General features: G+C 38.6%; 1 protein-coding gene across 1 annotated transcript in view; it reads right to left on the reverse strand.

Moving 5' to 3' along the window:
• ERC2 (ELKS/RAB6-interacting/CAST family member 2) overlaps positions 1-27,858 on the reverse strand; it is a 339,531-nt gene that overhangs the window by 215,209 nt on the left and 96,464 nt on the right. The window contains exons 5-6 of the mRNA XM_031046076.2: positions 25,169-25,324; positions 18,432-18,599 (exon numbers count right to left, since the gene is read on the reverse strand). Coding sequence (XP_030901936.2) covers positions 18,432-18,599; positions 25,169-25,324 — 324 coding nt within the window. The remainder of the gene's footprint in view (positions 1-18,431; positions 18,600-25,168; positions 25,325-27,858) is intronic.

A 27,858-nucleotide genomic window follows, 5' to 3' on the forward strand; every position in this document is an offset into this window, starting at 1 on the left:
GCAGGTGCTATCAGATTGACATCAGTTGCTGTCATGGCTTCTTTTAATGTTCTCTTTGAGCAGCTGCTCATCAAAACCATTTGCTCACTGTTCCCACCAAAGCAAATAGGGGAAATACAAAAGCAGGAAGAAAACTCACCTATCAGTTATCCTGCAACTGACTAAGGCAAGGTTTGAAAAACATAGCCTGGTCTTCAAACCCTAAAAACTGTATCTGTGTTACTGGAAGAAAATAAGATACAATCATTTTCCTAATCATTTTTCATCTATAGTTGACACAAAATTTAGATAAGAAAGGTTCTCTTTTTATTGATGGACTCTTCTGTATTTTTTTTAAATACACTGAACTGTTAAGTAAGACATCAAATAACAAAATAAGCTTTTCATCAAACTGTTTATCTTAGAACTCTAAGTGGATAATAATTCTGGGACTTATGTATGACTATAATAACTATTTGAATTAATAACACATTGTAAATCTGAACTCATGCTCTAGAAATGCTTCTTTCAATTACGTATCAGAACATAAAATTCCTCACTAAAGCTAAACCAGCACAAAATAAAGCCAACTAACTGGAGGAATAAGCAGCACCTACCTCGGGGATGTGGAGCCTGTGCCCAGTCTGGACTTGCCCAGTGCAAAACAGATATTGAGATATTGCTATGAGTCCAACTGAGGCCCCATCTGCATGGCCATGAGACAGGCACAAAGTGTACTATGAGAGGCTGAGCCCCGAGCTTGTGCACCCTGAAGAAAAAGCCACAGGGAGATCTTACTGTTGTCCTCAGTTACTTAGTGTGGAGGTATAACAGTCAAACTCTTCTCAAGTGTGCTGCAAGATGGGATGAGAGAACTGGAGCATGGAAATCCCACCCTGACATAGAAAAAGCCACACCTTTTACCACAAGGTTGATCAACTACTCAGCATTTGCCAAGTCACACCTGCAAGGAACAGGAACTGGACACAGGATCCTGTACTGCATCCAGTTTTGGTCCCTGTTAGACAAAAAAGATGTGGACAGGATGGAGAAGGTCCAGAGAAAGGGCACACGAGTTCTAATATTTTCAGGAAAGAACTGATAGAATAATGGATGATAATTATAATCTGGTTTTAAATAAATACAAACAATTTTATGCCACTGTGAACAGAAGACCAGTCTCTTGCCCTCACACCTTTATTATAATAAAGTATATTATAAAGATGAGTTAGCTTGCAAATGGAATTACTTTAGTTAAAATGAAAGAGAGGCTGAAAACAAGCAGTACAATTAGCATAAATTAGAATATATTTACACAAGATTTTAGGAGTAGGTGGTGTATTTAACAAGAAAAGCCTGAGAAAAGTAATGTTTGATAAACAGAACATAGTCACAGTCTTGTGTAGCAACACAAATACTTAGGACCTGACCTGCATCAGCAGTAAATACTTTTGTACAACCCTGATAGTAGCAATTACCTCACTGAGGAAGGCTATTGGTTTGGTCAGACATTACTTCCCCTTCCTAAATCCATGATGGCTGCTCCTAATCATCTTCCTGTCTGTTATATATTTGGAAATGGCTTCTAGGATTATTATTCCCTTATTACAACCTTCCCAGGGGTCAATGTGAGGCTTACCAGCCTCTAGTTCCCTAGATCCTCCTTCTTGCCCTTCTTAAAGATAAGAATGACATTTACTTCCTTCCAATCCTCAGAAACCTCTCCAACCACCGTGACCTCTCAAAGATAACAGACACAAAGCTATCAGCACTTGCAGATGCATTCCAAGGGATTTCTATGTGTCCAGTGTCTTTAAATATGACTTGACCTCATCCTCCTGCACCAAGGATAAGTCTGCCTGGCCTTGGACCTCTGCACTGATTTCAGAGACCTGGGACTGCTGAAGGCTAGTCTTAAAGGTCAAGGTGAAGAAGGCATTCAGTACCTTTGCCCTTCCCATGCCCTTAAGGATCAGGTCTCTACTACCATTTATCAGTGAGCCCAGATTTTCCCTAGTGTTTCCCTAGTCTGCTGTTGATGTGCCTGTAGAAACTTTTCTCGTTGCCCATCACATCTCTTGCTATATTCATGTCCAGACAGGCTTTGGCTTTCTTAACCCTATATCTGCATGTTGGGATGCCCTATTCCTCCCAGGTCACTTGCGCCTGCTCCCACCCCCTGTTACCATTCCTTTTCATTTAGCTTCATAATTAGAGGAGGAGGAATGAGAGCTGATTTCAATTATGCAAAAGCAATCGTTTATAGAAATGCAAAGTACCAAAACATTCCCATGTACTTTAACAAGTCCTGAAAACCTTCTTTGTCCAGGAAAAAAACACATCATTTAAGCTTACCCTCTCACTAGGTATGTAACAGACTGCTCCAAAATCTATGACAGAAGATGACACAAAGTAAACCAGCCCACTGCCAGCCCACTAGCACACCAAATCATGCTGGAAGAGAAAAGGATAACAGAGGCAACTGGTACTTCAATGCAGATAGGCCAGAACTTTTGCTTGGCTCATAAACCAACACAGCTGCAGGGTTGGGCAACAACCATGAGTCACCAATGTGTGAGAGTCTAGGTCAAGTCTGGCAAAGATTTCCTGCCTGATTTAAACTTAGTTTATTTAGTCCAATGACACTTTTCCTAGAAAGAGAAGGGAGGCTGATCACACGTGTGTCTGTATTTGTGGCCTGACACTTGGCAGGAGAAACTTCATTATGTTTATGGTTATGCTTAGGAAAACTACTCTCAATTGTTTCCAGTCTGTTGCAAACATAAACCTGCAAGCTGTATTAAATATGTACTATTCTATTTACCATAACTTTACAAAATCATGCATAAAATCCTAAAATGGGATAAAATAAAGGCAACTTCTCTTTGCCCACCACCACCCTAATTTCTGGCAACATTTCAAAATAAACAAGGAAGCAAACCAAGCCTTATTTTGCAAAGTCAGACAGGACCTTATCTTCAGGAAAGATAAAACTGGCTTAAAGTAAATAAATTATACAGGAAGAGAAAAGGAATTTTCTGTTATATCATCCATGTAGAAAGAGGAAACAGCTCCACAATGAAATATCGTAGTGATTATCTGTGTCTATTAATGAAAAAAAACAGAATTTCTTCTAGCCTAAAGAGTAAAATGAAATGTACATTGGTCTGAAAAATGAAATAAACTAAAAAGAAGGGAAAACATTACAATTCAATTAATGTGCATCTGACCAGGTATTGCAGAGAATTAATATTTCACTCTTCCATTTTCACACTTTAATCTCAGGAACCTCAGTGCTGCTGACATAAATCAGAGAAATTTAGCTATAAGGATTCAAAGACAGAAAAGAATGTGAAACTATATGAAAATGCAAAATACAGAGAATCATAGACTCATTCAGCTTGGAAAAGACCTTTAAAATCATTGAGTCCAACCGCTAACCCAGCATTGCCAAGTCCAGCACTAAACTATGTCCCTAAACGCCACATTTACTTGTCTTTAAAACATTTCCAGGATGCTGAGGATATTTCTGATATCCAATCTAAACCTCCTTTAGTGTGACTTGCATCTTTCGTTGGAAAGTCAACATAGTGCAAAGACCATTCAAAGCTGTGCACTATGTTATGTTTTAGAGTTTCAAATACATAAAGGATCAGTGAAGCATAATCTGGAGCTCAGATGTATCTGAACACTTGTTCCTCTACAGTTTCCTTCCTTGCCCTGCAAGGACTCTGCTTTTTCCCCCATGATTTTGCTACTTTTTTACATTTAAGGATGAAAGGTGAACCTTCAATACGAATTTTCCCAGCAGTGACCCATCCTCTATGCAGGCCACTGACCAAAGACTTACTTCTATATGGCAAGCAGGCATCATGAACACTTCTTTCAGAAATACAAAGAAAAAGAATATTATTAACTTCTATTACCACTGGTATTAATTTCTACCAGAAATGTTCTTATTAATTTATTATTTGTGCTGAGTTTTAAGGCAACATTAGTGCTCTCAGTGAAAAATATTTCAACTGAAATGTTCTTCCATATTTTCTACTGAAAAATATTAGATATGTGCAACAGAAAGTAATATTCTCTGATCTTGCTCCAAGAATGTTTTAAATTCAACCTCAAACAGTACACATTCTTTGAAAACAGCAAATTATTATTTCTGCAAAAGACTGTGAATATATAGAAATGGACAGATACAATAGATAGTAGGCATTCTATGAAGACAGCTACATTATTTATGAATACTATAATCTATTCCAGAATCCAGCAGAGTATTGCTCTAACAGTGTTTGGAACCATCAGAAATTGATGCAAAGTAAAAATAATTAAACTTTTTAATGGGAAGTATTTTAAGTATTTCTTGGAACTTCAACAGTTTAAATGGAAAAATAAGGATGCAGTGAACATGATCCAGAACTGCTTTTATTCACACGCTCTTCAGTCTTTCCCACCCTGTACCTGTGCCTGATCTCACAATGTAGGGCAGGTGGAAGAAAGCCTTTAAAGATAAAAAGCAGCTGTTGTGTTTGTTTGACCTGAGGGAGGATTTGAAAGACAAAAGCAAAAGGACATAAGAAAACAGCTTTCATAAATGTAGTATTCATAAAATTGTATCAGACTGTTTCTGTTTCACACTACAGTATATGATGTGTACCTTGCTTGCATCGAACTTACTTCCACTGAAAGGCAAAAGCAGAACCTTAGCAAAGGTGAGGAATCAATGGTGATTCGCAAGCCCAATATGAATATCTACAACACCAACCTGTTTTAAAAGTAAGTTATTATGAAGAGATAAACGAACACCACTCATTACTAAATGTCAGAATTAAGATTTGCCTTTGCAAACACAGTTTGACCCCTTCCTGCAGAAACAGAAATCAAAGCACCTTTATGCATTTTATTCTATCTTCTCACCTACTTTTGAATCCAACTTCACACTATTAACAACATTTTCAAAACTCTCTTAACGATTTGACTTCTAACTCTGTGATTTTATATTGTTAGTGCTTAGTTCTACAGTACTTAAATACATTTCTAACACTAATCATAGCAGAACTCTACCAGTTCAGCAAATGTTCAAACAGCTCTCTACACCAGCACTGATGTTCCTATGCCAGAACTCAAGTAGTAGCATCTTCTGCAACCCCTCTCCACAGTTCCATGCTCCTTTTTGGAGCCTCAAACTGCTGATTCATTTCCTGCTCATTCTGTAGAATACCTGATTTTCTTCAGGAGGCTTTAGATTATTATTAATACTCAAGAAAAATCTCATTGCCTTTCCTTTTCTTGTAACACCTTTGTAAACATTTCTTCTAGAATGGTACTGCTTATGCAGTTCCTTCTGTAAAACTAAACATATTCACGGATACTGTGAACCAAGAACCTTTCAAAAACACAGAAATGGATCTGTGGCAGAGCATACAAGGGAAATTCATCAGTATGTACATGGAGTCTTTAAACTACAGCTGGTAGAATGGACACAGGTAGGAAAAGTATAGTCATATAAGAGGAAAAAAAACCCTAAAGTATATGACCATCCCTAACAACATCACTAAACCTTGGCATTCTCATCACTTTATACATACCATGCTTCCTTCTGAAAAATAATGGAAATTAATGCTAATCGTACGATTAAATTAATCATCTCTGTGAGAAGGAGTGAACGTCCAACAGAGAAGTACAGAGAAAACAATTTGGAGCCTTTCTTTATATTTCACAGAACAGATAATAACCAAAGGCAATTATACAGATTCAAATTACTTAATGCCACATAATGTCATTATTTCTTTAACAAGTATTACTGCATTACACATTTTATTGCATAGAAGCACTGTAACACTAGCAGAGGGAAGGCATATGATCCCTTGCAGGAAACACAAAAGCAGAGGATTTGTCTGAAGAGCTATATTTATGCTATAACGCCATGCATTAGAATAATCACAGGAAAAGAACCAAAGAAACAAACTAAGAACTACAACCCAGTCCACTAACTGAGCAGTTTACTGACATCGCTGACCACTTACATGATCAAAAACCTAGAAATAACATTTTTCAAAGGAGACAGATGATTTCAGAACTTATTTACAAGCCCTTTTTCCCCATCAAGTCCAGCAAATGTCAATTAGCATCCTGCCTCTGAGAACATTTTGTATTTTAATTACATTAAATTCACAGCCTTATTAACTACATATGTTTAGTGAGTTTTGCTCTAAGGACATTAATATCATTATTTAACTAGGTGCTATCATGCACAGTAGTTGTTTAGCCCAGCTTCTTTTTAAACATCAAACCCCTGTTTTCATGCATTTCTGTGCACAACTGCAGTTCCTCCCTGTGACAACTGGAAACCAAGATGATTGTTCCCATATGTCTGTGCCAGCTGGTGGGCCACAAAGGTTTTTATTTACTAAAGCCTTAAGGCTACGCAACTTAACTGCCATGACTTGCTATAGTAGAGCTGTGAAGTACCAATCTACCTCAGAAAGGCAGTTTTTGCTATGCATGTATTATCCTTCACTCATCTAAATGAAACAGTACATTTATGTCTGGGTTTCTGGTTTGTCCAATTTATAAAGAAAAAGCAGCTTTCACTTGCAGCAGCCATAAAACTGGAATGCCATTAAGTTTACCACACCTGGTGGTTGAAAATACACCAAATAATGAAAGAATCAAATTGCTTAGGAGAAAATGCTTCTTTTGCAGGAGATAATTTGTAAATACTTTTCACCTATAACCATGACAAATCTTTCAGGAATTCTAGCAGCCTGCATTGCTTGGTGATTTAAAGTATGCAGAGTACTAAGGAAACTGAAAGGGTTATGTATTTATATTATGTTATCACTTGGGACATGGAGTGTAACTTCAGTTTGCCTTGCCTGACTTTATTTAGAGTTGTCCCTAAATATGAGCAGGTCATCTGTGAAACCATTGATCTTTCATAGGCTTAGATTCTTACCTTCATTTTCCACTGTGTACCAAGACCTAAAGAGCTCTTTCCTTCTAAAAGTTAAATGGGCAGGGGGGTAGGGAGGGGAATTACACTACCACATTGCTGTAAATAAATGATTATTCAGAATCCTACCACAAACAAAAAGGAATACAAAAGCCATGAGGTCTGCTGTCAGTAGGAGATCACCAAAGATCTCTGGATGGACACAATGCAGAAGCTTTTCTTTATTTCAAATGAGCCCCATCTCCTATTTTATTAAACTCTGCTTCTGCTGCAAGCATGATTTTTTGCTCTGCAGTGATAGAGGGCAGGCTGAAAATACATCTTTGCACCTACCACAGGCTTGAGTGTTGGAGTTCATTGAGCAAGGATGCTCTCAAATTGAACCACTAACTAAAAACAAAGACATTTTGCAGTCTCTGACCTTAGTCCTAGCACAAAGCCTGACCTGTCCCACATTATATCCCTGCACTGCACCCTTAACACCCATACTAAAAAAATGAAGAATAAAAAAATCCTCAAAACCATACAACCCTTACTATGCAAGAAATAAAATAGCCTACCTTGTCCCTACCTTTGTATAGCAAACTTTTACCTATCTGTATGTACCCTACACAAGGATCAGCCCCATTCATGATTTGCTGCCTTCTTTAATTTTTACCCCAAGCTATCAGACACAAGACATCAGCTGCCATTGCCCAGTTATTATGCTAATTACAACATCTATAGATTCTTCATGTTCCCCTTGGGTTTGTACCTACCTGGTGAAATTGCAATACTGTTTTGAGTTCGATTTTCCTTGGCATTTATATACAGTGCCAATATACTAGGATCATAACTAGGCCCCTTTAGGCTTAGTCACAATAAGCATGCAAAGAATTGTTTCTTAAGCAATCCTATTAAAGTTCCTCTCAAAACATCTCCAGTTAGAACAAAGGTTTTAAATTAGTAGATAACAGTATTATCATTCTTCTCATTATTTCCATCCACTAGAATCAAGCCTAAGGGATGCTTAATTTATCTTATCACAGTAAATTTTCTTGGATATAAAAAACCATTTAAGCTGTCTAAGTGAATATTGCTTTAAATGGCAACAAGGTAATTTTCTGTATATCTATGAACTGGATGGCAGGGTGGGGATGGGGACGGACACCACAGTTATTTATCACTTTAATTAAATAAAATACATGAAAATGGGAAGCTTTCAGACAGTATGATAAATCTAACATTCACTAAGCTCTCTGTCCCAAACAACTTGCATAAGGTCTTTACACATCAAGTATACAGTGTCTTATCTTTGTACTTTCATCTTTCCCATTTTATTTTTATCTGTGTTTTCCTATCTCTGGGCAGTACTTTCTACAGGCCCCACAAATGGAACTCTCTACTCCTTTAGTCACCTTTCCCACAGGCAATTCCATTTCAGTTTTTATGAAATAAAAATAAGGGTGTCCCCAAAAGAAAGAACATTTAAAGCTATTATCAAGAATGGATTCAATTAGGGATGGTGGCAGTGTGTGTATGTGAATAAATCAATCAACATCTAATCTTCCTCCAGATAAATGAACGCTAGTATATAACTCACAAAGCAGAAAACACACATCACTGGGACAGTACTACATGTCTTGTATTTGAGAGCATTTCATTTGTAGTACCATAAAGTCAGTGGGATTGGAACGCATCTCAGGAGATCACTAGTGCAATGCTCAAGGCATGGAGAACGCTGAAATCAGACCATGCTGTCTAATGTGCATTTAAATCCTGAAATAGAGAGACAAGAAAGGGGAAAAAAATAGGGGAAGGAGGTGGGAAGAAAACCCCAAACACAACCCACACACAAGTTTGCTTCACAGTTTACTTCTGTTTAAATACAGCATTTTGCTAATCTAAGTGTTAACTCAGAATTTACTGCCTCGCCACTATGCTCCTCTCATTCCAAACAGTCACAGGGGCCCACAAAACATGAAAACTGCCTAGAAAGCAATGGCTGGCAAGCTCTACCTGAGATAAAGCTCCAATTGAAACACACTGTCAAGAAAGCTGTGAACAGCTGCAGTGACAGAGTAAATGGAACACAAGCCTCCAGACTGGGGCTTTACAGTGGGTGATCTTCTCTTCGCACGCACAGCAGATGTACCAGAACAATACACTGGCAGTACAGCACAAGGACCACACTGAAATATCTGGCTCAGCCTGATTTGAAACGAGAAAAATCACAAAACAATAGAAAAACACAATTTCAAAGTAAAACTGTACCTTAGAAAAATAAAAACATGAGAGTGAAAGAACTGTAGTTATATCATTACTATTGCAAAATTAAAAGCAGATTTACATTTCAAGCAATATCAAATATCAACATTGCAACAGAAATAAAAACAAAGTGTTTGTAGTTTTGTTCCAAGTACTTTGTGCTGTCTGCTTTTATTTGCTCTTTATGCAAACTAAGAACTGCCAAGAAGTCAATCATCTCACAGCCCTTCTCTATAAACCGGTTTGTTCAGAAGAAAAACAGATTGCAATAAATAGGTATTATAATCATCTTTCCTCTTCATTGTTATTTGGTCTTCTCTATTAACACATGTATGCTGAACACATCAGTATTCACAGTACAGACTTCACCTATTTTCCTCATCCATTTTCTCCACTGAGAGGACTACACTCACAATTTACAAGATGTCTTTGTAGCCATTTACTTATTTCACAGTTCATTAACCTTCAAACAGCACACCTGGCCTTGGAGGTGTGTTATCTAACACAGCAATACACTAACTAATAAAGTGCTAAGTATGTTTGTGTCAGAATTGCTTATGAAATGAATGTTTTCCTTCACTGAGCTACCCAGCTGAAATGAATTTATTTGCATCAATTTATGGAGGTTTTCCCTTGATGCTAAGAGCTGTAGTTAAATGCCAGTCACTAAGTATGTGCAGAGTCTGAGGCTGTACCATCTACCACTTTTTAATGTATACAAATGGTAGTGTCTCATCTTTTTAAATCATCAAAAGAATCATTCACGCTGTTTAACCTCCTTCCCTCTGCAGTAACAGTACAAAGCTTCATTTAAAAATTAACTAACTTCTACAACAGCAAGGAAAATGTGAGCAAGTCCAATATTCTTCCTTTAACAATCCTCTGTGGAGCACAGTGACATTTTCCCTGTTCTGTAGCTGAAGCAGCCTGACGTTGGCTCATTGCTATCTGACCTCAGGGGTTTCACATCATTAATAAAGAGATAATCAAAACAAAGGCTATATATGTTAGGGTAGGAAAAGTTTGCATGATTTGGCACTATTATCATATATACCCTTAAAAATGGAACAAAATTAAACGCAAAGGTGGTGAACCTTCTAAGGCCTGGTTCCAAGCATTTTTCCTACTGGCAATAAACCATTTTCAGACCTCCCAGCTCTGGCCACCATGACAGTTATTGCTTTAGAGGATTATATCTTTTGTTTCAGCTGTCAATAAAAACTTCAAATGATAGTTTTTAAAGTCAAACCTATTAAAATAACCCAAAACACTGACATCGCTGAGACAACACAATCACCATGCGAAAACCACATCGTGTTTAGGTTTAGACTTATTTACTGTTGGTTTTAAATTCTCTCTCATCATATGGAGAAGTGCCATTGTACCTGAAATCCGACCATTGTTTGAAGGAAGCTAATTACACTCATCAAAAAGCACCACATATCCTCAGTGTACTTCTGGTGATCGGCTGTAATACATGTAAAACAACTATCTGACTAAGCAGATTGACTAGTCTTGCCTCTCAATACTAGCCAGCATTCTGCAGTGTTTAATGTGACTCTGCTTACATTTCATCTCAATTGACACCACCTATGTAAGAATGAGCTCAAACTTAAACTATATTTGTAAAGTAGTAATATTTTCTGAGCTAATTTTGCAGTGACATCATAAAAAATCCAGACTTGAAATGACACAAAAAATAATCTACTGAATAACAAACCCTGACTGAATTCAGTAACAAAAAGTGACAGCAATGAATTTCTAGGGATACCTGAATGACAAGCAGCTACAATTAATACCAACATAATACTTGTAAGCCTCGTGGCCTATTAGACCTGGCTTGCAAGAAAAATGGAGCAAGGTTGAGTTGTAACAAGTAGAAGAATCAGGGGACTCAAGCAGAACCAGCATTCTACTCCAGGGATCAATACTGCATCCAGTCCTGTTCAACACCAGCACTAATGGTCTGGACATGGGGTAGCGTGTAGCCTCAGCAAGTTTGCTGATGGTACAACAGGGAAGCACAGCTGATACACCAGAGTGTAATGCTTCTTGCTCTTCAGACGGACCTCAACAGGCTGAAGCGGCTGTGAGGGACCTCATGTAGTTCAGGGAAAGGACATGAATGTGGAGAGGAACAACTCCACACACTCGTACATCCTGGCTTAATTATAAAGTAACCGAGATCCTACTGAGGACCTTTTGTGGATTCCTTTTATTACAGGATTTACTAAGCTGATTTAATTACAGCAAAGTGACTACCAAGTAATCCTATTTAGGCAGGAAGTTACACTGCAACTACAAATACCTTGCTCAGTTTGGGATTAGAATTGGCCTTTGAAGCTCACTTTCACCTCAAGAAAGAAGCCCTTCAAGGCAGGTTATGAGCATCTTTTAGGACAGCATAAAATTATACAGTAATAACTAACAAAACTATTCTATAAATACACAATGTGCATACAGAATCATAGAATAGTTAGGATTGGAAAGGACCTCAAGATCATCTAGTTCCAACCCCCCTGCCATGGGCAGGGACACCTCACACTAAACCATGGCACCCAAGGCTTCATCCAACCTGGCCTTGAACACTGACAGGGATGGAGCATTCACAACCTCCCTGGGCAACCCATTCCAGTGCCTCAGCACCCTCACAGTAAAGAATTTCTTCCTTATATCCAATCTAAACCTCTGCTGTTTAAGTTTTAGCCCATTACCCCTTGTCCTATCACTACAGTCCCTAATGAATAGTCCCTCCCCAGCATCCCTGTAGGCCCCTTCAGATACTGGAAGCTGCTATGAGGTCTCCACGCAGCCTTCTCTTCTCCAGGCTGAACAGCCCCTGGTGATTCATGCCAGCAGAGGTCTGCGGGAGCTTAGCCCAGACACCAAGAACACAATCCCAGCCTTCCCACCCAGCTCTGGGACAGAAGTCTTGCTCCCAGCAGCTCCAGCACAGGACCCTGCTCTGCCAGCTGGATCTGTGGCCTGTGGTCCAGCTGGGCCACATCCTGCACCCTGCCCCAATGTGTGGGTCTGGCTGTGGAGACCGTGAGGCTGCCGCTGATGGCGGCTGCTCTGCTCTTTCCAGGTCTGCTTTGTGTGTGGCGAAAGGGGGGCCACCATCACCCCAGAACCAACAGGCATCGGCCATCGGCAGCATCCTCCGACTCCACAGCACTGGGAAGTGGCAGCAGCTCCATCCCTGCTAGGCCCACGTGGGCACGAGACAACTCCCACTTGCAACATCGGGCCCAGATTCCCAAAACATGGCCTGGACACCTCAGTGGGACCAACCACGTTTCATCTCTGAGTGACCACTGCAATCCCCCTCTACCAGCACAATAAAGGTGACACTTCTCTGGACTGGGAAACTCCAGGCTCCTTGGTTGGCTTCCTCCTCCTCTGCCTTTCTCAAGGGGCAGTATCAGTAGTGGACTTGGCAGTCCTCTGGTAAAGGCTGGACTTGATGATCTTAAAAGTCTAGTTGACTCTACTGATTCTACCTGATTCTGTGATTCTGTGTACTGTTAACAGTCACAGGTGCTCAGATCCCACCACATCTAGGTGCTACCACACCTCACTTTCATCATCATAACACTAGTTCCCACAGAGAATCAAACTCAGCACTTCAGAAAGACACATTTCCCAAATTAGCAATTAAAATGGACTTTACCATATTACTGATGCCATCATAGCCATTCAAGGAAGAGATCTCCTATTCTGCAATTTTTGTCTCAAAAATTCTATGAGCGATGAAAACATATAGCATTACTGACTCATTAGGTAGCAAGGCAGGGAACAGTCACACCACTCCCCAACAGTTAGCAATGGAGAAAAATCAGAGCTCTGGTGGTTTCTTGGCTCCATTGGGAAATGGCACAGGTATCTCTTGCAGTACAGCTTACTCAGGTAATCCTATATACAAATACAGCACACTCTTTTCTCCATGAATTCTGCAGGAAGAAAGGAGTGGGTTTAATGCAGGCCAAAATGTTATTAACTTTACTCATCTGGGAACGACCAAGAATAGCTTGTACAGCACAAAATTCCTTGCATAATGATTCCCACCTGCTGGAGGACTGCCATTCACCCTTCATCTCCCTGCAGCTGCTTTCCCATCTGCTGCTGGAAGCCACTGCCCTCCCTTTAGATAAGACCTGAGGCCTCTAGATAGAAGATAGAGTTGCTCTAAGCAAACAAAACATTTTCCTAATCCCCAGGTGGAGAGAATGAAACTTGCTATGTCTAGAAACATTGCTGGATTGCTACCACAGCACAGTCTAGCATTAGCTTAATCAGCTCAAACCCCAGGTCTCAGAGAGGGCCCTGCTGGCAAAGCAGTTCTTTATTCCTCATCAATTTATATTGGCAGATCACTTGCTTGACTACCACGTAAACAACACTTGCTCATTTTCATAAAGGACTGCCTGGATGGCCACACGCAAAGAGTTGTGGTCAACGGTTCAATGTCCAGCTGGAGACCTGTAACAAGTGGTGTTCCTCAGGGATCGGTGTTGGGACCGGTCTTGTTTAACATCTTTGTCAGTGACATGGACAGTGGGATTGAGTGTGCCCTCAGCAAGTTTGCCGATGACACCAAGCTGTGTGGTTCTGTTGACACGCTGGAGGGAAGGAATGCCATCCAGAGGGACCTTGACACACTTGTGAGGTGGGTTGATGCCAACCTCATGGAGTTTAACCATGACAAGTGCAAGGTTCTACACCAGGGTCGGAGCAATCCCAGGCACAGCTACAGGTTGGGCAGAGAAGATATTTGAGCAGCCCTGAGGAGAAGGACTTGGGGGTGTTGATTGATGAGAAAATGAACATGAGCTGCAGTGTGTGCTTACAGCCCAAAAAGCAACCGTATTCTGGGCTGCATCAAAAGGAGCGTGACCAGCAGGTCAAAGGAGGTGATCCTGCCCCTCTACTCTGCTCTTGTCAGACCTCACTTGGAGCATTGTGTGCAGTTCTGGTGTCCTCAACATTAAAAGGACATGGAACTGTTGGAACAAGTCCAGAGGAGGCCACGAGGATGATCAGGGACTGGAGCACCTCCTGTATGAAGACAGGCTGAGAAAGTTGGGGCTGTTCAGCCTGGAGAAGAGAAGGCTGCATGGAGACCTCATAGCAGCCTTCCAGTATCTGAAGGGGCCTTATAAGGATGCTGGGGAGGGACTATTCATTAGGGACTGTAGTGACAGGACAAGAGGTAATGGGTTAAAACTTAAACAGGGGAAGTTTAGTTTGGATATAAGGAAGAAGTTCTTTACTGTTAGGGTGGTGATGCACTGCAGTGGGTTGCCCAGGGAGGCTGTGAATGCTCCATCTCTGTCGGTGTTCAAGGCCAGGTTGGACATGTGTGACATGGTTTAGTGTGAGGTGTCCCTGCCCATGGGCATTGGAACCAGACTATGTGAAGGTCCTTTCCAACATTAACTATGATTCTATGATTTTCAGGTATTCATTAAGAAGGATGCTGGGTTTAGTGCATAGAAAGCCCCTCTATCTTATCATGGGTCTCTTGTTGCATGGACTGTATTTTCTGCAGGAAAAGTATGAGCTTCATTAGAGGAGCTATTGATTTGTTGTTGTTTTGGTATTTAATTTAACACAGCTGAATATATATACCAGAAACAAAACATCAGTGGCCTCTGCTGTTATTCAGTCTCACACATAACGCAATGTAACATTTGCAGCAAACATTCCCATAAGACAAACATTCCCTCTACTCCTCTAAAGATTAAGTGGAAATCTAAAAGGCCCTTTTGAAAGACAGGATATTTCTGACTACTGAAGACAGACACTTGAGTTATACGAAGCTGATATTTGCAAAGTGGTTACAAAAAGTGTCCCTGTAAAACTAAGAATAGATACAAACAGAGTTCATAGAAACTTTACTCTAATTTTCCTGTCTTGCTGCATCACATTTAGTTTTACAGGATGTAACAGGAGAATGTGGCCTAAAGGCATGAATTTGTTAACTGAAACGTACAGCGAAGCATACAATGAAACAAACAAAACAATTCCTATTGGCACATACTGGCTGCCTGGTAAGTCGAAATACATGAAGGGCAAATAAGCAAGCAAAGAAATGAGAGAAAAAGGAGGCATTTCCATCCTGAGTAAGTGCAAACACCACAAACAGCCTGTTTTCAACCATCTTATGACTAACGCCAGGAACAAGATCAACTCTAAAACCCCTCAAACTTATGGCATCCAATAAGTGGTCTATAGCCTTAGTTATTAGTTTTCACCGAGATGTTTTCTTGTTGCTTATGTTAAGGACACATTCTTTCTGATTTTGTCTAAATATTGATAAGCAGCAAAGACTTTGGCCTAGAGGAGTAAATGTCACAAACTACAAATTCAGCCTCTGTTCAGCCTGGGTTCCTCAGAGCTCCATTCTGCACATTTCTCCAGAACACCCACAGTTTAACAGGCTCCCTCTTTAATAAACTGCACCCCCAGTCTGGAAGCTGAAACATAATAGTTGGTGGAGGAGACATCCTGGCAATCATTTCTAACCAGAAAAAACTCCCTTGCATACAACAGGCTGGTAAGGAATGCGCTGGAACCCTGTAGGTCTCAACATTATGTAACAATAATGTTAACAACAGAATATGATTAGAGCATGCCTTGGATAATCTCATTTTCTAATCTATGAGACTGTTTGAATGCAGAGATCTGTCACTTGTTTTCATGATCATCAGAGAAAGCAAGTAACATCTTCACATAGTTACACAGCAGTTTATGACAATTCTGCTTGGTTATACAAGTGTATTTCTTATGGCTAGCTGAAAGCTCCTATAAGACTTTATTCCAGGAGACAAGACTGGATAGGTCAGTAGCTTGAAGGAGCTCTTGATTCAAAGTCTATTCAAAAGCCATGGAAAGTATGTTCAGACTAAACACATCCTTTGTGAGCCTCAATGCTATATAATAACCCCAGCTCTTCATTTCTAACCCCTGGAAATGCAATCTTTCAGATAGAAAGTTGTAGACTGTGACATGCCTACAGCAACCTTGAGGCTTTAAAATAACAAAAGTACTGTTTTTTCCTGATAACTCCTGGTTTGAGAAACTAATGCATACACAGTGTGCTGTATTGCTACTACATAAAAGATCCTTTTAAGCGGATTTGAGATGCACTACATCTCCACCATCAAGTACAGGAAAGTAAAAAAATATTCAGTGCATCTTCAACAGATAAAAAATGGGATATAATTAATACTGCCCAAAGTAGGAATGCTATTAAAGTATTTCAAGATCACGTAATTCACTGACATAATTCAAAGTTTAACAGAAGTTTAAAGTCTCTGCCTATAGGTAAATGGTGCATATAAGAGCATACCCCGTCCTGCTACCTTTTAAAAGTAAATAGAAGGAATTTTGAGGAAAATGAAGTTATTGATGTAACATAATGGGATTATCAAAGCCTATGAAATAAACCCCACAATTTCTGAAGATTCTCACACAACCAAATTCAGGCTCAAGTGATTTAGCAAGTTGATGCAGAGACAGCCTAAGCTGTCTAGAACCCAGATATACTGTGAGGATGTCTATGAGTTGTTTTGATTCATTTTTAAGTCTCTTATCTGCAATAACCCACCTATCTTCATATATCACAAATAACATCATATCAGACCGAACAAAAGGGATTCATTCTCTGCTATTACAGAGCATTCCTTCTATCAAACTACCTCTCTGTCAATTTTAACATTAATTTTTCATTTGGTTTCCCTGGGAGACTAACAACAAGCAGCCACAATACAACCAATTGTCACCTGCACACCAACAGGCAATTACAGGTAATTTTAACTGCTTCATGTAAAAGGCTTGAGCTGAACTGCCTTATGTAGAAACTGGGAAGAGGAATTGAAAACCTGTCTGGAACCAACTGGTCCTCCACTAGGAACACAATCCCAGCAGCCCTTCATCAAGAGCACTCTCCTTTCACTTGTTAAGGTTACTATGGCCCATCCATCAGCCATAAGACTAATGCCTTAAATACATAGGCATCTGATAAAGAATTAGGAAATCAAATTAATGGAGAGCCAATGGAATTCATCACTATCCTCAGCAGCATGGCAATTAATACAAACCTAGCAAAACAGATTTGCACAGATAGAGATTAAAAATACATAATCTTTACAACTCAGATGCTTGATTGAGATCTGCCAAAATTGCTGGAGTTTTTACCCTTGCTCTATTATGATTATTTTCTATTATATACATATGCTGGCTGGCCCATTAAACACAAACTGGAAATGCCAAGATTTCATCTGTATCTGCTAATGTGAAGAGGGTAAGACATAGAGCAGAGACTGATAATCAGAGTCTCAGAAATATTTATTTCCTGCTTCATGACAATAATAGTTTAATCTAGTTCTTTTCTTCTAGAACTTTGCTAGCCAGAAATTTGAACCATTCTGTAAGATTCCTGTATACTTTATAGAACATACTTCTCTTTCTGAATAGAAATGCTTCTATTCATTGTGAATGGAAACTATTTGCACTGCATGAATGAATTCTACAGGTATTTTTGTTTCTTTAAAGGGGTACACACATTAAAAATGAAATTAAGAAGTTATAAGAGGAATCAGTCTAATCAGTATCAAGTGCTCCAGCCCATAATTTTTCTTAAAAGCCCAAGAAAAGAAAAAAATGGACAATATTGTTAACACTGGATTCACACATTCTATCAAACATGACAACCATCTCAGGGGTACTCCATCACCCATATTTTTATCATCTGACTTTGTAGATAGATACATAACTAATACCCTGCCCTAAAACAACAAAACAACACCACACAGATTAGTATCATGCACCCTTCAATAGATCCCTTCAAAGTACCTCAGTAGCTTCACTCTTCAGACCAGAAATACACAGCACCAAAGAAGCAGCAAGACAGAGTAACCAAAAGGCAAATTCAAGACAACTAACAGATGAAGAAACAAGGAATGAAATCACAGCAATCAAGACACTAAGGCCCAGCTTCCCCCATTGAAGGCAGTGAGAATTAGGCACGTTTTCTTAAAACGCAATCATAGGTGTTTCTAGAATGAGAGCTGGTGTACTACCAAAAAAATATATAACAAATATATTGGCATTTTAAGGGTTTAAAATTATTTCATTGCTCTTTAACAAATTGCCTTCCACACAGACTTGCAACAAACACATCATCACCTTGACACGTTATTAACTAAATATTTCTACTGTATTTCACGATTAGAAGAAACAATACCTCTGTCTGAAGTATGGCAGCTCTCTGTTCTTTGGCAGTAAGTGACTCTTTAAGCACTTCAATGTGTTGCTTGCAATCTGAATTCTGATTGCTAAGGGTTTCAAGCTTAGTTTGTAAGGCAAGAAGTTCTGATTCTTTCTTTGAGAGTTCTTGTTTCAGTTGGTCAATCTGTAATGGGGGGAAAAAAAGGTTACATCATTAATTTAATTTCCAATTCATAGCTGCACTTGAAATTCCAAAGGTGTGAACGACCATGATATGACAACTCAGACAGCTGTACATTCTGGAAGAGTTCTGGAAGACTTTTTACACTCACAGCTTCAATTGACTTTCTTATAATTTAATGTACCTGCCTTAAGAATGATTGCCCTGCTGTTGCAGAAGTTAAAAGGAAACTCTTAAAGATTATACATGATGATTTGGCCTATAAATTCACCATGGACCTCACTTAAGTTCAAAGGAATTTATCCTGCGTGAGGCAAGTCTGGCAGGACAGCAAAAATGCGCAAGAAAAAAGCTGTTCATAAAAGTATAAATTCCATCCAATACCCTATTCCTTCCAACAGCATGACTCTGGTGACTTATCATTGGCCAAAATGTATCGAGAGTTTTTTAGGAGCCTGATAAGGAAAAGCAGGAATCTTAATAAGGAGAGGAAAACGGAGAAGTGAAATTTTAACCTTATTCTTCTTGCAAATGTGTTGCTGCCCTTTTTCCACCTCCTTTTTCCCTCCCTGGCAGTTCATATGGAATTCTCAGGTACTGGGAAAGCCAAGCCAAAGAGATTAACTTAAGAGAAGTCTGGGGAAAACATTATACAAAAATTCACATAATGAAAGGTTTGTGAGATTGTAAACGCACATCCTAAAGGAAACAGCAGAAACACAGTCACTAAGGTAGAGCTTCTGAATTTAAGTGAATTTAAGGTTCATATCACAATGATAAATGGGAGACATAGCCACAGAATGCATAAGTGGTGGATTTAGAATATATGAATTTGAACAAAGCACTGGCCAATACACACAATGATGCTAAGGGATGGTGAATTAGGTGATGTAAAGCTATTCTTCCTAAATTCTGTCAAATAACACTGGTCACCAGGTGACTTCAGATACAAAACCTCATGAGGATTGTTTGAAATAAAGTGCCTCAGTGCACCTGAGACACTTTCTTTCCCAAAAAACTTTCTTGATGACTGTAATACCTAGATATTTTCCTTTAAATTTCAATGTTCAATTGTGCAACAACCAGAGAAGTCCTGGAAGAGCTTTTTCCATCCTCTCTCATCACTTGCATCCCAACAGATACTTGGGATGGAGGAAATCTAGAAGGGCTAGATGGAAGGTGATTCAAAAACCCCCAGAAAAAGAAGAAAGTGTATCCACAGGCTGCTCCCACCCAACCACATCATAAAGACACATGTATTTACGTATTTCACAGGTTCAATACGGTACGGCACAGTCACTGGAAGCATTTACTGCTTATCAAAGTATTTCTATTTTGCTTTATATTTTAAGCATATTCTTAATAATTAAATAAAAAAACCTGTTTCTTCTGACTATAGTCCTCTCTCTTGCACACCTTCCTCTATGCCTTGCCAGAACATGTAAGCAAGTATGGCAACCAAGGCAGAAATGTATACAACATGAACAATGGAAAAACCTGTCTACAAGACATAAAGACAAAACACAGATCTGCAGCCAATCTGAATTACATCACATGCCTTATATAACACCCATGTGAACACGGCAGACAGGTAATCTCTCCAAGACACTCTTCCCACTTTTTCCCATGACACAACCCACACACTGAGAAATAATAATAAAGAGCTTCATTTCAATTGCAGGTATGTTCTTCATGGTTTAGAAACAGAATGTGTCTAGTATAAAGTTCTAGCTACAAGACCTACACATTATCAGGAGTTTAAAAATATGTTACAGCTCTCAAATGATAATTAAAAAGTAATTAATGAATCCCAAACTCAAAAATGTGCTTAATAATTATGATTATTATATAATTATTAACAATTAAGATACTGGAGACCAGTATCAAGTGGTGTTTCTCAGGGATCTGTGTTGGGTCAGGTCTTGTTCAACATCTCTGTTGCTGACATGGACAATAGAATTGAGTGTGCCCTCAGCAAGTTTGCCGATGACACCAAGCTGTGTGGTTCAGTTTATACGCTAGAGGGAAGGAATGCCATCCAGAGGGACCTTGACACACTTGTGAGGTGGGCTGATGCCAACCTCATGGAGTTTAACCATGCCAAGTGCAAGGTCCTACACCTGGATCAGAGCAATCCCAGGCACAGCTACAGGTTGGGCAGAGAAGAGATTCAGAGCAGCCCAAGGAGAAGGACCTGGGGGCATTGGTTGATGAGAAAATGAACATGAGCCGGATTCAGTATTTGCTCGCAGCCCAGAAAGCAACCGTTTGATAGGACAAGAGGTAACGGGTTGAAACTTAAACAGGGGAAGTTCGGATTGGATATAAGGAAGAAATTCTTTACTGTAAGGGTGGTGAGGCACTGCAGTGGGTTGCCCAGGGAAGTTGTGAATGATCCATCTCTGGCAGTGTTCAAGGCCAGGCTTGACAGAGCCTCGGTTTGACATGGTTTAGTGTTAGGTGTCCCTGCCCATGGTCCTTTCCAATCTTAAGGTCTTTTCCAGTCCTAACTGTTCTCCAATTCTACGCTTTTGGCTGGTGCTTTATTAAAATATAATGGTGAAAATGTACTAAAACTTTAATTAAAAAAAGATATCTAAAATACCACAGGCATAACAAGAAAGCACAGAAACTTAAAAGTGCTGCATTATCTGCTAGTGTGCAAAAAAGTTAAACAGGACATGAAATAAATGTCTGTCTCCAGCAGATGTGCAAACATTTTCCATTTGCTGTATCTTGAGTGGTGTGGAAGACCAACAGTCATAATTCAGCAATATCTCCTGTCAGTGAAAAAACAAAGGCAAAAATGTTTTTGTACTTTATAAAGACGAGAATGAAGATAACCTATGTGTTATCTCATGTATTTCCAATGTCCAATTTGCCTGTCACTGCTTTTTCACCATGTCCACAATCTCTCTTCACTTCCTTTCTTGAAACCCTAGTTCCTTTGCTTCCAATGCTTTGTCTTCCTTCTTAATATATGATTCTGTCCCCTCCCATAGTTTCACAGTTCCTTAGATACCAGCATTTTCAGAAAACTATTTTCCTTTTCCTTACATCACTACTTTTACACACCATGACCTTAGAGGACATTACATAGAGTAACTGAGAAACAAAGAAAAAGCAATCAGAGCTTTCCCCCTGACTACTGCACATTAAGATTAATGAAATAAATCTTTAAATAAATTAGTCTACTAATGAATGAAATGAAACTCTGATGATTTAAGCATCAAAAGGATTTGGTCTTATTTGAAAAATGGCAACTGCTTGTTCAAGTGAAGGATTTCAGGAGAGCAAAACCTGTAGCAATGCTAATGAAGTGGCTGCATGCAGTGTTTATCACTTTTCCAGGCCTATGCACAAAAAAATGCTGTAATTTTTCTGCTGTATTATTTTTCCTACAGGATCACCTAGAACTTGCACGCTTCATTCGTACAGTGTTAATAGTTCTTATGCAGTCATTAATTACTGAGTGCCCTGTTGCAGCCTAATCAATTCTTAATGGTAATTTGCTGAAGTTGTACTAACTTAATTACTAACTAATCACTAGATTTTCATATTCATTCCTGTGGGATTTAGCACAAGAGTTCTAATACCCAAAGGACTAATTAAATTCAAGAGTGCAAATTCACACCTGAAAAAAATGCATCAGTGTTTTCCTTCATGTATCTGGCTGTGAGGCAAAGGACAAACCCTAGGTAAGGGAAGGAATTCCTGCAGAGCAGAAATCAGAAATCATTCTTTAAAATGCATATCATCCTATATATGCTCTTCACATCCTTAATCAAGATATTTGAAGCTTCAGAGCCCTTAGCCATGAAGACTTGTTTGGACAATTTCTGTCCCTTCAAAACCAGAGCAAGAACTGTCCTCGCCTCAAGTGGGCCAGAATGAGTGAGCCTCATTTCTACCAACTTCTGTTTGACTGAAAGTCAAAATTAAAGCTTCTATATTTGGAAGGAGTGAGTATTATTAAGCGTTAGCTAAGAAAAGAAACACTCCCCAACATTCTTTGCCACTCATGTACAATAAATAATATTGTTTTGGCCTCCATTTAACACCCTCCCATTTATTTAAATCAAGAGCAAATTTAAAACAAGTTATACTTCAAAAAATAAATGTGAAGTATTAAGAGCTTTATAGCACCTAAGATTGTAACTGTGAGAAGAGTTTTGTTCTGCTCTTTGCCATCAATCAAGACTCCTGTTTATCAGAGTTTTTCAACAATCTCAGGTTCAACAAATCAGGTATAATCAGATCTGTTTGCTGACAGCTACATAAATACTTTTCCACCTTGAAAGGTTCTCAGATGAATGATAAAAGGAATATCTTCTGCTGCAAATCTCAATTTTAAGTGGAAGAAAAGGACTGGTGAAAGAAAACAGACAATGTTTCATCAGAACATGGCATTTTTCAAAGACCAGACGATTGTAACAAAACAAGCTATGTTTAATAAGCTTCTCATCCATCTCCCTTCTGTGGCACAGGAATATACTGAAGTTTTTCTCTAAAAAACATCAGGAAACTGTTAACAAAATGGGGGCTTGTATATTATTTTTATATCAACAGATCTGCTGAGATGCATTGGGAGTTTTGCTGTGAATTATTAAAACTGAATGGCTTTGAAGTTAATGATAAGTTGGCAAAAAATTTTCCCTGATGATAACGCTACTTAAAGCTACTAAAAGGAGTTAAAAGTTCCTAACAGCTACTTTAATTAATATATTCTTTGGGATTTGTTTTATTTTTTACTCAATCTGGATTAATTCCACATGTGCACTAATACTTCCATCTCTTCTGTAGCACAACCTCCCCAGAAGCAGATAAAAATGAGCTCCAATATCACAAGACACCAGCATTTCCTGTGAGGTAGTTTACAGGATACTCCAAAGCAGGAGACAGTAAGAGCTCATCTAAGATGGAAAACCTTCAGTATCCAACACTACACAGCAGTGAATTTTCTTACTCTTACACTTACTCAGACAAAATGAAATCATTTGGTCAAGAAGATAATGAAGGTCTGATTTACAGACTCTCCAGAAGGTGTTGACACCATTTTATTCCCTGAACCATAAACAAGCTGCATACTTTGAATCAAAGCTTGCCTGACTCTGAAAGAACTGTAATGGTATTTGTGTACCTGATAGTGCAAACTCTGCACTTAACCAGCAACACTACTACGTGTTTTTAGCATCAACAACGGTATGCAAAGAATTACACTTTAAGTCACTTAACTCTTACTTCTTTCATTTACATGGCCTCTAGAGAGGTCAGAGAACCAGCTCCTCCTCAAGCAGGTTTTTCAGAGCTGCAAGTACACATTTCAGAAAAAGTGACTCAATCCATCTCCATTCACTAGAATTTCACATCCGAAATGTCCACATACAGAAAACCTCATATATTTAAACAGAATAAGAATCCAAACGAACAACTGGGACAGAAAGACTGTTAAAGTAAATTATCATCATAATCATGACTACTGAAGTGGTTTGTCTAGATTCTATTCTGGCGCTATGGTTACCTTTTTAACACCCCTGCAAGAGAGGAGATGGCTTACCTTCCTCCTCAGTGTTCAGGCTGCTGTAACTTGTTTTGCCCTATCTTAGTTGAGCTTATAAATAGTATTTAAAAATGCTATTTCCAAAACCTATATTTAGGTCTAAGACAGCGGGACCATAAACCTTAGGCTCTGTAACTTCTTTTTCCCTTTTAATCAAGTACTTTAATTCAGTATTTTGTCACTTCATAAACATATTCAAGGTAGAGAACTAGAAATAAACCAGCATAGATTGTAACATTACATATATTTGTTACAATTTTCAAGTAATTATAAAAATATCAGGAAAAGAGATATTAGCCCTCATAAAAAACAGACTGTTTGGCAGGCTCATCTTTACTCAGACAGCAGCTGAGCACACTGAAATGAAAGGAGGTAGAAAGACCAGCTGAGAAAATAATTTGGACATCAAGCTTTACTTCTGATGTGCTTAAAAACAGTGAACAAGCAATAATGTTTTGTGAGCTTGTTACCAGAAAATGTGTTACATCACTACACATTTACTGTCTACTTGTGGTCAACTCATAATTATCTATGTACAATAAGTTGAAATGAAAAGTACTTCTCAGGAACAAAGTCAACAAATTTCAAGTCTTAAAATACAAGAAGATCGTGATTTGTCATCATCTATGGAACAGCAGCTCTTATGGTAATACTACAGTCAAAACCAGGAAAATGCACAAATAAAGTTATGCCAAAATACTGCAAATCACAAATATTAACTAATTCAAAATGATAATATTAAAACACCATCCACAAGAAAGGGAACAGAGTGTACACTCAGGATTGTAGTAGCCTTTGCAGAAGTGGTGAAATAGCCTCTTACCTTATCTCTTCCTAAGTCAAAAGCTTTTATATTTATCCCAAATTTTGCACTCTACCATAGCTACTATTGCAGAGTAGAGATTTAACAAAAGAAGACAGGCAGAAAGATGCTTATGTTGAAAAGGGTCAGGTTAAAACTTTTGTTTCCATTACTTAAACAGCATTAAGCTATTTTATTAATAGACCTTACCTTATTTTTCATGAACTTAGAGTGACTCTTGTAAACTTCTATTTGTTTGATTTCTTCTTCTCGGTCTTCTGTATTCAGAACTCCATTAGTCTTTAACATCTGTATCTCATCTTCAAGATCTCTTATATTGCGCTCAAGTGAAGCTATTTTTGTATCCTAAGATATAAAAAACACAGTATTGAAAATTAGATGAAAAATACAGTACAGTGTAACAGAAGTGTATCTGTATTTGCATGAACATCAAATAACATAGCCCCATTTCCACATGTACATGACAACATACCTTGTTTGCTTTGCTAACCATCTAGGCCTGGCTGTACTTCCCAGCTCTTACACATGAAGTTTAGCCTAGGAAGTCCAGCAGGATGACAAGCCACTACATTATGTGACTTGCACTGAGGCTGTGTTTCCCTGTTTCCACAGAGCTCTACCTGATGCCAAGAGGAAGAAAGGTTATCTCCTCATATACTTTTCCTCCTCTAATTCAGCCACATCACTAAGAGGGGATTTAGTAATTTTGATTATGAATCCCCAAATAAACAAAACCTCAACCACTAAAAAGTTTCTACATCACAGCCTCTAAGAAGAGGCAAAGCAAGTGGGCTTGTTGAGCCTAGAGAAATTAATGGGGGTTTATGGGGGGCTTATGGGGGGACCCAAAAGTAACCTTGCAAAACCTACAAGTCTTATATTTTGAGCACAAGCATTGGAAATAGTTGCCCAGAGAGGCAGTGTCATCTATGTCTGGAGGTGTAGCATGATCTGACAGGATAAAGCTCTGATTTTCTCTCTTCATTTGGGCTCTTCAATCATGAGACAGTATACTGCAGGCAAATATTCATGAATTCCAGTGGGGTAGAACAAATATACTTTCTCTGTCATTACTCCCACAGTAATTGTAGTACAGTGATCTTAAGCCTGAATGCCTGATGTCAGTGAAATACGTTCAGTATTTCACTAGTAAACTGTATTATTATTTTAGAACCCTAAATGATTATTGCTTTAATAATTAATCACAAATGGTTTTGCAATCTAATTAATTGTAGAAGCAGATGGATGTCTTTCCTAAAAGCAGGACTGACTTCAATACTTCACTCTTGGCTATTCTCTTTTGCAAACAGCATTCTGAAAACATCAGGGAAACGTGATACTATGACCATAGCAAGCAGCAGAGCACAAAAATAACCCCATTCAAAAGTTAGTTGAAAACTGGCAGCAGAGTGAAAGACCATGCCCTCATTAAACAGTTCTGTTCAATTGCACAATCAAAACCATAGTAAATTAATATAACACTATACTAATATAGGTACATATATACCATTTCAACCATCCCAAGACAAAGGCTTTAAAATGAACAGCAGGATAAGCACTTGCTTGCGGTCATACAAAGTGAGCAGGAAATCTTAGTGTGAATCAGAATTGTGACAGTCAGCTCCTTCCCAGATACTTAAGAAGTTCAGAATCAAGTTTTCATTAAAAGAAACCAAAAACCACACAAAAACACCACTGCACACAAAAATATCATTAAGATGATGGCAAAAAGAGAGAAAAAAAAATTTGTCAAACTTTGTGTACTTCCAGGATTGCGAACACAAGAAAAATACATCTAGCCTGCTGCTGAATGTAGATCCATGCATCTGCATCACACTGATACACCAGTTTCACTGGGTTCTAAAAGTATGCAAACATATTGTGGTTCCCGTCTGAAGAGTTTTTCAGTGTTTTAATCCAGACAAGAGCTCAGTGATGCAAAACTTTTCAATAAGAAATCTCAAGACAAAAGAATTCAAAACAGAAGCTGAGAAGAGCTATCTTCCATGACAGCAAACATACTTTCATGCCATATAGGCAAAGTAATGCACTTTGAAGGGAATACCAAATCCCTTCATGTATCTTACAAGCTTCCAAATTACCAGCATCCTCTTTTGGAAAAGGAGCAACAGCTGGAAGAGAAGGTTCCAGAAGGCAAAGGAAACAAACAGAAATTCATGTGAAACTTGCTGTTTCTTATCTTTTTCCTCAGAAAAGATCTGATACTGAAAATGCTGATGATAATCAGCGCTCCAGATTTTCCTTTCTTGAAGTAAAAACCACAAAGACACTGACTGGGGAGGCAAAAAACACACCACCCCCACCTCTATTCTGGAAGACTTCCAGCCAGCTTTAACAGCATATGCCTTTATCTTTCAATACAATTACAGAGGTATTTTTTGAATAACACTTTTCAAGATACAGGTAGAATGCAACTTAAATTACTTTGTATGTTAGTTAGAAAGTAAGATTGTTAACATGACATTTCCAATAGCAGAATCCTAAAATTTGATTGATATTTGCCCATGGAATCAGCATTACTCATATCCTAGCGCAAAGGCTGCACGAATTACCATTAAAAAAACTGGTCATCTTTCTGTTAAATGACCAGCCCTTCACACAACATAAAATAAATGTTTTTACGATGTCCACTGTTCTGTTCACAAAACCTTTTTCCATAAACTTTCCCAGCACCACCACACCAAAGAGGAAAATAAACTAAAAGGTTGATATGGAATGAAAAAGAGAAAGGGGAAGATTTCTCATTAAATCTGAGCATTTGGAGAAATACTCAAAAATAACAATATTGAAAGAGAAAAAAATAATGTTAAACACTATGAAGGCTTACACAAAACAATGAATTATTGTAGCTCTCACAG

This window comes from Melopsittacus undulatus, chromosome 9 (genome assembly GCF_012275295.1).
Source record: "Melopsittacus undulatus isolate bMelUnd1 chromosome 9, bMelUnd1.mat.Z, whole genome shotgun sequence".
NCBI lineage: Eukaryota > Metazoa > Chordata > Aves > Psittaciformes > Psittaculidae > Melopsittacus > Melopsittacus undulatus.